Here is a 13,275-nt window from a genome sequence, read left to right on the forward strand (position 1 = left end):
CTTGCAGAGTTGTACAAAGAACAGTAGAATATAAAACACAAGGCTGTATGTTACATTTACCTCAAGGGGGAGATAATCACGTGTTAGATGCACTATGTTTGACTTGAGTACAACTTTATTTTAGAATTGTATGTCCTAGTGTTTTAAATCTACACTGGAGCCAAACAGTGCCACCAGCTGGTCCTCATACTGGGAAATGTTCCTCTTCATGATGTCCATACAGGGTCCCAGCAAACGCTCAAAAGCCTGGATGTCAATTACTGAAGGAAACAAAAAAGCAAATTAAGATTATGTCATCCCATTTCCTGTCCAACAGATGGAGTGTGCAGTTTCCAAAACGGTAAAAATTGGTGCACATATACTTTTTTTCATTGAGAGAAATGTTTGGTTGTGTTAAGTCTTGCCATTATCAGGGTCCACTACAAACATAGCAGATGGGGCGTGATTCAATACCTAAACATTTGTCGATATGACGCTAAACAGGAGATTAAAACGGAAACAAACTGTATATTCAGAAGATATTTAAATTAGGAGGATCAGTGGATATCTTTTGATTTTAACCGCAGTGAAACAGCAGATTAATTGTATCGATATGTCCAATCTGCCTCTGTCAAAACTTAAGCTCTGTAATCTTCTGCAAACTGCACAGCTTTAGTCTTTGAAAGTGGAAATGAAAGAAATCATCAGGTTCTTAAGGCTTCACCGTTAACTCCCTTTGTGTGCCAACTTCATTCACTGTGGAGCATCTTGTCTTGTGCAGTTACACATTATTTCAGCCCATGGATAAGAAGAGAAGGCGTATCAAGTCAAGACTTCCCTTTTCAGTTGCACTTCTCTACCTACCTAATAACACTGAACGTGACTGAATGTGTGGAAACCTTTAGGGATTTTGGTCCATGCTGACTCGACAGCATCATGTGGCTCCTGCAGATTATTTTTGCCTGTTCCACCTCATCCCACCTGTGGCCTGTCAGGGTGCAGACTGTGCAGACCACTGGAGAGGACTGAAATGGCTGTCCAACTCCTAAATGTTACTCAGTTGTTGCCCAACACTCCCAACATCACAAGCCTTTGTGGATACAAGAAAGGACAGATCCATTTCCATTTCCACAGACCACACTGTTGACAGTTTTAATATGGACTGAGATGGCTGTTTGTGTTGTTAACAAGTAGGAGCGCCTGATTAAACGGCCACTGGCTGTGAGTAGATTATCAGTTACTGTGCTTGCTCTTGTCTCTGCTACATCCCTCTGTAGACCTGCTGCACCACCCCTCCCGTAATCAACAGCCCAACCAGAGTCCAGCATCCTGAAACAAAGAAAGACAAACACCAGCGCCTTTAACATACCTAAACATTTGGTTTCTCCCACAGCATAAACCGATGCTGCGCGAGGTTTGTTGGTGACCAGCGCCAGCTCCCCAAAATACTGCCCTCTGGAGCAACGAGCCACCTCCACCTCTGTGTTATCCTGCTGGCCTGCCTTCGTCTGTAACGAATTCAGTACATTAACATCACTACCAGACACAAAAAAATGAATTATTATGTCTACCTAATGGCAAAAACTAGTAATCAAATTCAAAGTTAAAAGAGGGTGAATGAAAAGATTACACGTTCATTTAAAGAGGCAACTTAGATTCACTTACAATATTGGAAACTGTACTTACTTTGCTTTTTATCATTATCTTCACCTCTCCTGACTCCACAATGTAGAAACAGTCGGCCTCCTCCCCCTGTGAGTACAAGAAGCAGCAGAAACACCACCTTTATTAAGTCTAACTTAACTGGTATTGATTAATAACAACGCAGCGAAAAATGTCCCAACACTGTACCTGAGTTATCAATCGCTCCCCGTCCTTGAACGCTCGGGCTCCCAAAACATCTACAATCTTCATTCTCTCAGAGAGCTGGTGAGAAGAAAACACCACAAACACACTGCTGACAAACCTGAAGCACAATAATGATAATAATAATAATAATAATAATATTTTGTTTGTGTGTTCTACAAACCTCTAGAGACTTCAGAAGAGGAACACACTCGATGAAGGCCTCATACATCCTCCTCTTCTTCGCGTTATTCTTAACAATCAGCCTGTGAAATGTGGCTCGATCCTGAAAGAGCACCAAACAAAAAAATGTTTTATCTTAAAATCTTTAAATTTCGTCACATGGTTAGTTTTCATTAAATCTGCAATTGCAATAACTTTACATGCGGGGGGATTTAAGCATTTAGCACCATATTTCTTTCACTCCCTCAGAAACTGAACTGTGCTTTGTCGGACTCACCAGGCCCCACAGGGCGCCCTCCTGCGTCGCAACGATAGTGGCTGCTCTCGGCGTGTTGTACATGAGAGCCAGCTCACCAAAACTGCCCTTATTGTCGTACTTTCCAACGCACAGACTCGCTCCGTCCTTCTGCACAAAAATATCATACACACCCCTGGAAATGATATGACACACAGACAGGGAGTAGAAGTCATTACAAGACGTCATCTAGTTTAAACATTATAAACAAGGTAATGTGAAATATGCCCCTCACTTCTCTATGACGTAAAAGTTGTCTCCATCGTCTCCTTGGTCTATGATGTGTTCCTGAGGTTTGACCAACACCTCGAACATGCCGTCCAAAACCTCAGAGAACTGCTCCTGGAGGCAAGTTTATATGTGTAGCACCTTTTTAATAACAATTGAAAGTGTTTTACATAAAACATAACAGGGCTTTAAGAGAAAATATAACAGACACACAAGGCAATATAACAAATACACATAGCTAGGTTTTAAAAAGAGTGCAAGAAGATAAAAAATAAAACAGAATAAACAGGAGAATAAAAGTGAGTTAAAAAAATAAAAGAGTTGTAGCAGACATCAAGTTTTCTGGGAGTTTGTTCCAGATATGTAGAGCAAAAAAACTGAATGTTGCTTCTACATGTTTTCGTTAGCAGAGCAGCAGATCAGAAATGCATTCTGGGCCTGAACCATCCAGTGCTTTGTGAACCAAAAAGTAGTATTTTAAAGTCAGTGTTTTGACACACAGGAAGACAGTGTAAAGATCTGAGAACTGGATTATATATTATATTATTAGTACATTACACCAACATTAGGTGTGTGTCTGTCAAACCTAAACTCTATATTCAAATTTTGTCTAAAAAAAAGAAAAAGAAAGCAGTCATCATCAGGAGGACAAACCAGTTCTCTTCATCCCTCCGACAGAAGCTCATGCGTGCTGTTGTACCTGCTCCAGAGTTTTAAACAGTAAAATGTCTCTGCAGGCGTCCTGAAGTCTGCGACGCTGCTCGTCTGTTTTGGGATGCACCACCCGAGGCTCTGCGTCATCGTCCTCGTCGTCATCGGGGTTATACGCCTCTGCACAAACTGCAGTGGGACAAACGATATTAAAAAATACTGTGCCGTGGTCCGCGTGCAGAGATTAATATTCATCACACGTTGTTCCAGTTACTGACCTGAAACTCTGCGGTTGTATTTACTGGTGGTGGACTCTGCAGAGAGACAGAGAGAGACACTGGTGGATATACATGTTGAATAACTTGGGTTAATGAGTGTTATTTTGTATCCTGTGATCTGCGAGTTGTTGTGTTGTCTGTATTCAGTATCTTGCTTGCTTTTTGTTCACATGGATGTTTGCCTGACTTTGACCTTGTGGGTCAAAACGTTGCTAATTTCTGTCTGCGGACAGTTTCTCCATTTCCTTTGTGTGATGTTGACACTATGAAGCTTTGAGGTTTGAAACATCTACATTTCTTAAAAGTTCATTAAAATCTTTCATTTGGAGCAGGAAACAAACGCAAAATAATGTAACAACACTCACTAACAGCGCCTTCCTCCTCCTCTTCATCGCCCTTGTTGGTCTTATTTGACTTGGTTTCAAAGGTCACTCCTTTCCGTGCAGGTTTGGCACTGCATTTCTTGGCTCTTTGGTCATTTCTTTGGCCCTCCAGGACTCGCGTAAAATGCTGCAACGCAAATTCAACCAAGTCTGGCGGCCTGCGGCGAAGCACCTCCACCGTGTATCCCTGCAGCAGCTCCTTCAAACCAGCCGGTATCTCAACATTACTCATCATGCAGATGGTTCAGAGGTCACGAGTTTGGAGTTGGACAGTTCACATTTAACCACAAAACCAAAACTAAATATCAAACATTTAGATTTGAAATATAAAATCTCAGCATCCGCTTGTCCCACAGCTTTGATAAACACACTTCTGTCCGGACCTTCATCACAGGAGCAGAGTGACTCCTCCTCCTCCTCTCGTCCCACTCTCTCTAACATCCAGCAGCTTATTGATTTCTTTATTTAGCACAGCCTGTCGGAAAGTATTGACCAGGACTTTTCACATCAGATGTAATTAAAGGCTGTCTGATGGATTACGCCTCAGAACTTGATTTGGCAAAGAAACAATAGAGAGGACTTTTAACAGACACCATCAGAAAGTACACAAGAGACTTCTTATAGAGGCGTATGTTTTTAAATTCAAACAAACAATAAAACTATCTCAAAACTTTATAGGGGTCTGTAGTAATTGTATATATACCTGTGTGTATAAAACTGAAATGGGACTGGGAGGGTAACTTAAGTCAACTGAAGCGGAGCATGAAACTCAGCTTTAGGGAGAGATTTTGTCATTACACTCATTCAAAAGACCCATTACATGAAATCCTCCAGCTGCTGGCGACAATGAGGGGAATCATTGTTGTATATTTTGTTTTTGCCCATTGTGAAGTTCTGTCTGGCCAGAGGTTTTACAGAACGTACTCAGAAAATGTGTCACATTGTTATATTTTGAATGTTAAATGCTGCAGGTAGAAAGGCCAGAAATATCTTAATATATAAAATATAAAATATACAGAGCAGAAATATCTTCAGTTGATGATTGAATTGACATTATTTATTTTTCTTTATGATGGAAAGAATAGCCGCTTCTACTCACTTACTTCTGTGTATTTTTATTGTAATTGTTGTACTTGTGTTTTTGTTAGTATTTCTTTGACTTTACTTTTTTATACATTATTACTTTGTTTATTATCCTTTGTTGCAGTTGTTTATTACATTTGACTACATTATATGTATTTTTTTTAAATATTCCACAAATAATCCAAATAAAGAGAATTTAGAAAAAAAGAGCACTACAACAAGTCTGATTTCTAAATATGGATTCTGCTTTTTATTTCTATACTTGCTGACATTCATATACTGCTCAGTCAATCTCTTCACAACTACTTTCATCATTTCACATTAAAACAAACAAGAAAGTGTAATTATTGGTGGTCACTGAGTGGAGCGTGATCACGCAGGAAGCAGACAGTTTGAAAGGCTTGTGTTGCTGAGAGACTGAACACACACAGTACAACTAAATGCACCTTTTCCCTGATATGCACACCTGCTTGCAGATAACAAAAAGGTAAGGCACGACATGTTCAGTTCACTCCTTTTCTTATATAAAAAAAATAACACAATTTAAACAAAACAAGTGAAACAAAAAGGAGTGAGAACATTCGACTGTCTGTGTGTTTGTGTTTTTGTGTGTACTGGCACAGATACAGAGTCATCACAACATCTCGGCTCTGAACCTTCAGCAGCTCTGAACAATCCACGTGCTCTAAAGTACCACAAGGTCTAAAAAAAGAATCAAGTACATTATTGGAAAAGTGTTAAAATCTCTTGGTATTGTTTGATTCAGTGTGTGTGTGTGTGAACTGCTAATAACTCGTCGAGTTCTGTTCCTGGGATTCACAAACGAGGCGACGCTGAGCCTTCATCACAGGTCCGGAGCTAACCAGTTCAGGAACTTCATCGCGAATTCAAATCCTAAGAAACAAGCCTGAAAGAAAAAGACACAGAAACAAAATGTTTAGTTTGTGTGTAAAAGTGATGGAATTAAAAACTCTGATTTTTAACATAACTTTTTGTTTACTATAACAAAGTGCAAAATATTAAATGCACATCTAAAGAATTATTGCGCCCTTATTTTGTATTTACATCCTGGTGTCCTCAGGGTTTAAGATGCTGACGATGTAACTGGAACATCCCCACTTTGAGTTCAGGGATGTTTGCTGCATGATATCCCTCCTCTTTCTCTTTCCACTCTTTTCCTGTCACTTCTCTAATGTCCACGAGGGCAATAAAATGTCAGATAAGCGTAAAAATGGCCATCACACTTTCCTACAGCCCAAGATTGCCTCCTAAAAGTGCCTGTTTTGTCTGAGCAACAGTCCAAAACCCAAAAATATTCAGTTTATGATCACATAAAACAAAAAAAGGGGCGAGTGTTTCCTTGAAAACTTACCTGAGCATCTGTTGATCGACTGACTGATTAATTGTTTTAGCTGTAGTGTCCGCTATCAAAAATAAAGGTAACAATTGCACAAAAAATACTCAGCCAATCAGCTGATTTTATTGGTGATAGTTGGCCAAATGCACAATGAAATACTGTCTGACAAGCACTTGATTATCTAGAGATTTTTGAAAATTTGTGTTCATAAAAAGTGTAATTTGTTTCTCTCTTAGAAAAAAAGCTCAACAGCTCAACAGCAGGGATATCAGCACAAAAATATTGGATATTGTGATGACATCTGGTGCATCTCTACGTCTCTCATAGCTTCATTTTTGGTCTTTCTGAACTGAAGAATACGTGAAGTGCACTCACTGCGTTTGCAGGGAAAGCTCTAAGCATGACAGCGTTGAAGCCCTTATACAGAGAGACCACGCCCTCCTCTCTGACCAGCTCACGCAGAACATCCCGGAAACCGTTGGGATATTTCCCTTCAGGGGCTGCCGGAGAGATGCATAAGAAAAACTCAGTCACTGGCACATTCTTTAAAGACAAACCTGGAAGTAGTACGTCAAAGGCAACTAGACTTTTATTCTTAGAGGTGTTTCACAAGTCATCCAAGAGGCTCCTTTAGTTCTAGATATCATAGTTCTAGATAAACTACTGCCTGGATGATGGAGAACCTTCGTAGATGCTAAACACTGAAGACCTCTTAAGATTTTAAAAACTAAAACACAGAAATATAGCTGGCAAAAATAAATGTAAAGCAGCCCATGTTATACTGAACTTAGGTCAATAAAGTTTTGAAACTACAAATAATAAGAAACTCCAAATAAGAAAATCCAAGAACTGAAGCAATGGCAGATGTCCAACTTTGTTTAGCAAAGCAGACGAGATTCAGACTGAACCGCTAACTCTGGATAAATGTCACAGTGGAAACACAACAATTAGAAAAAAGAAGACAAAACAGAAAAAAGATTTAAAATTTCAAGTAAAATCTTCAATCAATCAAGTATCAAGTATTTTTCATACCTGGTAAGTAACGCATACTCAAACAGATGTTTTAGCCTCAACAAATTGTGGCATCTGAAAACGAACCTGTTTGGAAACGAGACTTAAGTACGTCGGCTGGAATAGCGACCGCCCAGTTAAAGATGCCGGCCATCCCCCCAGCAAACAGCACACTGGGAATGCTGAGATCGTTGTGGCTGCAGGGAAAACACAACAGGTCCAACGGCTCAGAGGTGTTTTTTTTTGTTTTGTTTTTACAATAAAACAGACAGTTGTAAACACTGTGAGGAAAAAAACAAATATTCACTTTTTTCCTGGTGGTGTGAGCATGTTCTTCAACCACTCGTAGGACGTGAAGTACATCCCACTCGCTGGAACATCTGAGTTACAAAACAAAAAAAAAGTCACTTCAGCTGCAAGATAATCCACTATAACCTATAATATATGAAATATAGTTACATTTATTAATCATAATAATAATAATAATAACAACTCGATGGATAAATGTGTTTCTATGTAAACATACAGTACTTTACTTCTTCTTTAATAACAACTTTAACTCTTTAATGCTTTAAGTTACAATCTAATCAGATGACCTACATATACATAATGTGCTCTCGTCTTTACGAGAACATGCAGACACATTAACAGAGACACTACGATAACAACCCTACAGGAGGGTAGACAAAATAATGAAAACACTTCAGATATGATTTCATCATATCAATCAAGCAGTCGATTGATATGTTTTTTTAGTTTGATGCGTCTTCAAAGTGCCTAAGAAAGATAACTGAGCTCTTAAAGTCCAAATCGTTTGTGCTCTAACTGCAGCAGCATGTGTCAGTGACTGGAACATTATTTAATACGTCAAGGAGAGTCTTAGAAATCATGAAAACATGAATTCAGACAAACTGCCACAAGAAAAAGCAGCTACAGAGGTCTGGTAACATCACTTCTTTCTAACTCCACAACCCCGGACCTTTTTCATTTTCTAACTTTTAGTCTTCTGCCCCAACTGACGCTGACTCAAGGCAATTTACCAGACTGTAAACAGACAGTACTACATTACATTCCCCCACAGGTGAACTGATAAAATGTGCTGTGTTACTCAGAGCTGGTTTGTTTGTTATTTTGGCCGGGGCTCTCCTTGATGTTTCATTTAAGCTTCTATAGCTGGCAATAAAAGACTGAAATGCAGAACAAACTGACTCTTAATATTCTTCATCTAGTTTTATGTTGCTTGCCTAGACTGTCCTCAAACGCTCGTAACAAAAGCAGGATTCAAAATACTTGCAAATGTTTTAGGGAGGCAGGAAGTGTATTCAGCGTGTTTGTTAGACCTCAAGGATACACACGGTGTGTTTTAGTGAGTAATACTGAATGTACAATAACTTTGTTTGTTTACAGGAAAACTCCACAGGGCAGTATTAAGAATTTAAGCCCTCTTCCATGTTCTCATTATTTTATCTACCCATTGTAAGAGTCTGCTCAGGTTTAGGCTGCATCAGAGTAACAAAGCACCTCTCATGAGAGTCAGAGCGGTGCCTTTGTAGATCCCTCTGATCCCAGACTCTCTGTACAGCTGCTTGACACAGTCCATGGGGCCCGCATACTTCACCTCTCCTGTTGATGCCTGGATCTGCACACACAGAAACACACACATTATTTTACACTCGCGGTCATTTCTCACAAATAACAAGCACAGGAGAAAGCGATTAGATCCTGTATATCTGTACAAACACATAACCTCTGACCTGTAGGAGGCATTTGATGCGCTCTCCAGGAGCCATGATGGCCGTGGTGAACACGCCAGACAACATCCCTGCAGCAAACAGCTGTGGATACCTGCAGGAGATGACGTTCTGACATATTATCACACACACAGTGTTTGATGTGAACAGTACGACCTACGACTAAGCAATCACCTACGTTAGGATATCATTAGGGGTTTTCTGTTGTAGCTTCTTGCCCAGTCCAAATCCAAAGAAGCAGACAGCAAACATGGGGGTGACGCCAATGATGGGGGCCAACATGCCTTTATAGAGTCCTTTCATACCCTGTGAGGGTGACGAGCAAACATCAGCATGAGGCAGGAAAGACATATATGGCAGAGATTAAGGCAGCACGCATCCTCACCTCTTTGGCTAAGGTCTTTTTAAAACAATCAATGGTTCCAGCATACACAAGGCGCTCTCCCGGTTTGGGTTTGGGCTGAGTCTGTAAGCGCACCTGAGAGAGGAAGAGGGGGCACTTAGTATTGACCTCAACACAAAGAATCGAGCATCACAGTGGCAGCTGATGTTTCTTTTCTCACTGTAAATAGGCTTATTAATAACTGTTTGCCAACTTTTGTTTTTGCCATAAGACTTTGTAAGGTGATAATATGTCGTGTTGTGTTTACAGCTTGTTCCTCTGCTCCTCAGTGGCCAAGAAAATCAGTTAACGCTGGTATGAACTGAGCAGGACACTTTATAGTAAAAATAAATAAACATGACAAAACCCATATCTGGCATTTCTGACCTGCAGTTTCTTGTTATTTATTGACTGACATATGCACCAACACAAATATTGGCCAATTGGCTGATTGATCAGTCTAGTTCCATTGAAGAGTATTGAACTAATTACAGCAGGTCTGATGCAGTCAGGTGAGATCTCTGTGCCATAACACCAGCAGTGAGCGGAGTCATATAACAGACTGAATGTGGGTCAAAGGGCTGCAGCAGCCTGAGTTTGCTACATCCACACAGCTGACTGAGACCAGGAGCACATATCTGACACATGTTGGTCTCTGGAGGCTGCAATGTCACCAGGTGCAGCCTCATAATGCATAACGCGGTGTGTAAGTGAGACACAATGAGTGCAGTAATCACTTTAATGGTGTCGAGTGGATGCCCGGCGAAGACGAGGCAGACCCCTCCAAACCCTCCGGCGAAGAAGTTCTTCAGCGGACTGATCGGCTGCGGTTGTTGAGACATTTTTACTTTCCGCTCTGCCGGAAGAAAAAAAACACACAACAGCAGCGACTGAATGAAACCGACACCGAAAAAAAACTCGGGCACGCCGAGAAATCAAAAACCAAGAAATAACATCTCACCTGGTCGACCGTGTTTCTGTCTGTGTGCTGCTGTCACTGCTGTCTGTTGGACCTTTCACCCACTTATCTACCCGGACCGGTCTGACTGCCGCACAGCTTCACTCAGGTACGTCTCTGTTTGGAGTTCGGGTGGAAACTTTCAACTTTGTTTGAAACTTGAATACAGTAAAAATAAGAAAAAATAAGAAAAAAAAAATACGTTCATGTTTATTTACAAAATAGAATTGGTTAACTCTGTTAGTGTAAAAAAATAATTCCATATATTAATCATATTATTTTCTATCCATTCCATTGGTGTATTCTTCGCTGAAGAAGAAGAGGAAGAAGAAAAATAGGGTGTAACTAGGGTGTGATTAGTTTCACTATAATAACACAGACAAATTTGTCTTTTTTTAATGTTCTGCCTTAAAGCAACACGAGAGCCCTTCAACTGACACATTGACTCCAATGATATTTTACTTTTGATACTCTTTGGCAAAGACACAAATGTGGGGACTTATATCAAAAAATACTTCAAATCTATATTTTCAAACCGTCAGCTGTTTCAGGTTGCAGGTCCCACACATAGTAACATACAGCTAATTTGATTGGATGATTGATTACTCATCCAGCAGTGTCTGTCTGTTTCTGATTGGTGTATTACTGTTGATTTTCTAGCAGCCGGGAAATTTCTCATCTTTTCACTGTTAACAAATTAAATTCCTTTCCTCTCTTCATCACCTTGTCTCCTCTTATTTTTACACTTCAGCTCACACTTCACATCCTTTCACATCTTACTCCATTCAATGCATTCAGTACACTTCCATTGTTGTACTCCTTAAAGTTATGAGACACTGAACTCATGACAGTGATTTACATTATACATGTTACACTTTATTTTACCCAATATTACTCTTCTTTCTGCAGGAAAGGCATTTTCTCAATTACAACCATTTATAACATACAGGTAAAATATAGCTACTAAAGATAAAAGATGCTGTCATGTATTCCTATGATATACAAGAAATCCTAATATACATTGTTTATCAAGTTTGTACAGATTGGGTGTCTTTAAATGTCACCTGCATACCACCAGTAGGTGCTCATTCATGTATCTGTTGTGATTTCAGTATTTTCTACATGAAGTGTTTATCTAGCATTTCATTTATATATACTGTATAAAATACAACACAACCATCTGTTTTCTTTCATACTGAACTTAAGCTTGCTGGACACGCTCAGCTACTTCTGTCTGCTGACAACAGTCACACTTAAATAATACTGTTTAACTCTTATCTTAGTTAAATCTCAGTCCTGTTTGTTTTGTTGTGTCCTGAGTGTGACCTACAACATGTTACCAAAAGTTTGAACTGAGGTTTTATTATGTTGTACCAAAATGTCAGACAATCACCCTCTCCACCAATCCGGCCACTTCCACTGTTAAAATATAGCTTTATTAGTTTTATTATAACACAGTCGCAGCACTTTTGCAGACAATGTTAATCATGGAAAGAAGAGACACTCACCTCTCTCACACACGCTGTAAACAGACACACAAATATTCATTGAATGAAGACTCGGACATTAATTCAAATCTGATATCACTTCTGGATTGTGTCTACCTTCTCAGAAACATGTTTCCAGACAGGGAAGCCATGCCAGGGACAGAACAGATAAGTCAAAGTGTAAGATGGGAGAACAACATCAATCTCTACGTCATGGGGAAGAAACAAGGAAAGATACATGTTGCTGTTAAAGTATTAAAACCACGAGGGGATAAAAGAAATGCCATGTACTTCTTCGTCTTGATTTTCAGTAGGAGCATCAGATAATAACTGGAAATCAACAACACTGACTTATGAATTATCTCAGATAATTAAGTGCAGAACACTTTTCCTCTCCAGGAAGCTGCAGTTCACATCAGCCAAGACTCAGTATATTGCAGCGATATTACAAGTTGCTATAAAGCCTTATTGCAGCACAGTTAGTTTGAATATGAATGCAGCATTCGGACAAAAACCCTTGAGTCCAACAGATGCTAAATCTGTAAACAGTCAATGACTTCTGATGCTTGAGGAGGTTTGCATATGTGAGCACAGAGCGATCATCTTGAAGTGTGTGAAAAGCAGTAAAGAGACAAAAGTACCAGGCTGAGAAAACTGTAGATGGAGCCACAGGAGAGACTCAATATGTAGCAGCAAGTACCAACTAAAAGCTTAGTAATGGTAACACGAGTGCGCTTTTTTTTTTCACTCTGATAGTAAACATGTTCTATTTTAAGTTCATTTTAATTATAATGAATGAAGTGGGTGAATGAAAGAGGAAGTCAGATTTAAGAGTATTATACTCTATACAGAAAACGACGCTCTCAGTAACACACAGTAGTTTGGTCCCACTAACAGGGAAGCACATAAAGGGTCAAAGTACTCTCACAACGATTCAGATAATGGCACTGTTACTGCATCTGTAACGTATCTTCAAATCTGCCTTTTTATCATTTAAAATCTTTGAATTTGTTCTAAAACCAGAATTAAGTTTAGCCCTGGTTGTTACTTTGATTTCAAAATACTATGAGTACATACAGTTAGTTCATTTAGGATTTTTAAGGTCATTATTGCAAGGAATTCATTGTGAAACAGCTCCAGGGTTTGGCCTGTATTTTGGCTATTTTTAAATCTAAAAAAGTATGACTAAGCCTCTCTTTTTTGTCCATTTGTCATGTTTTTCCCTTCTTTAGGAACATCAAAGAAAAAAAAAACCTCCCTCTCCTTTTTTTCTCATTCATTTGAGAAAAGAAAAGCTGTGAAAACAGAAAGATCTTTCTGAAATCAACATCATGTGCATACTGCAGAGCTGGAATACGAGTCCAAGAAAACATTGGCAAAACTGATCAGCTTCTCTCAGCACGG

General features: G+C 39.5%; 1 protein-coding gene across 1 annotated transcript; it reads right to left on the minus strand.

Moving 5' to 3' along the window:
• Nucleotides 1-135: 135 nt before the first annotated feature.
• Nucleotides 136-10,419, minus strand: prkar2ab (protein kinase, cAMP-dependent, regulatory, type II, alpha, B). Its single transcript, XM_070903097.1, is given in 18 exon segments — nucleotides 136-260; nucleotides 1,349-1,487; nucleotides 1,666-1,731; nucleotides 1,831-1,905; nucleotides 2,009-2,110; nucleotides 2,285-2,438; nucleotides 2,538-2,644; nucleotides 3,231-3,370; nucleotides 3,460-3,495; nucleotides 3,819-4,087; nucleotides 5,774-5,832; nucleotides 6,658-6,782; nucleotides 7,381-7,490; nucleotides 7,601-7,673; nucleotides 8,815-8,911; nucleotides 9,430-9,522; nucleotides 10,164-10,282; nucleotides 10,388-10,419. Coding segments are annotated over 17 exon segments (1,875 nt in total). The 5' UTR covers nucleotides 10,269-10,282; nucleotides 10,388-10,419.
• Between the last annotated feature and the right edge of the window lie 2,856 nt (nucleotides 10,420-13,275).

The sequence above is a fragment of the Enoplosus armatus genome, chromosome 3 (genome assembly GCF_043641665.1).
Source record: "Enoplosus armatus isolate fEnoArm2 chromosome 3, fEnoArm2.hap1, whole genome shotgun sequence".
In the NCBI taxonomy this organism is placed as follows: domain Eukaryota; kingdom Metazoa; phylum Chordata; class Actinopteri; order Centrarchiformes; family Enoplosidae; genus Enoplosus; species Enoplosus armatus.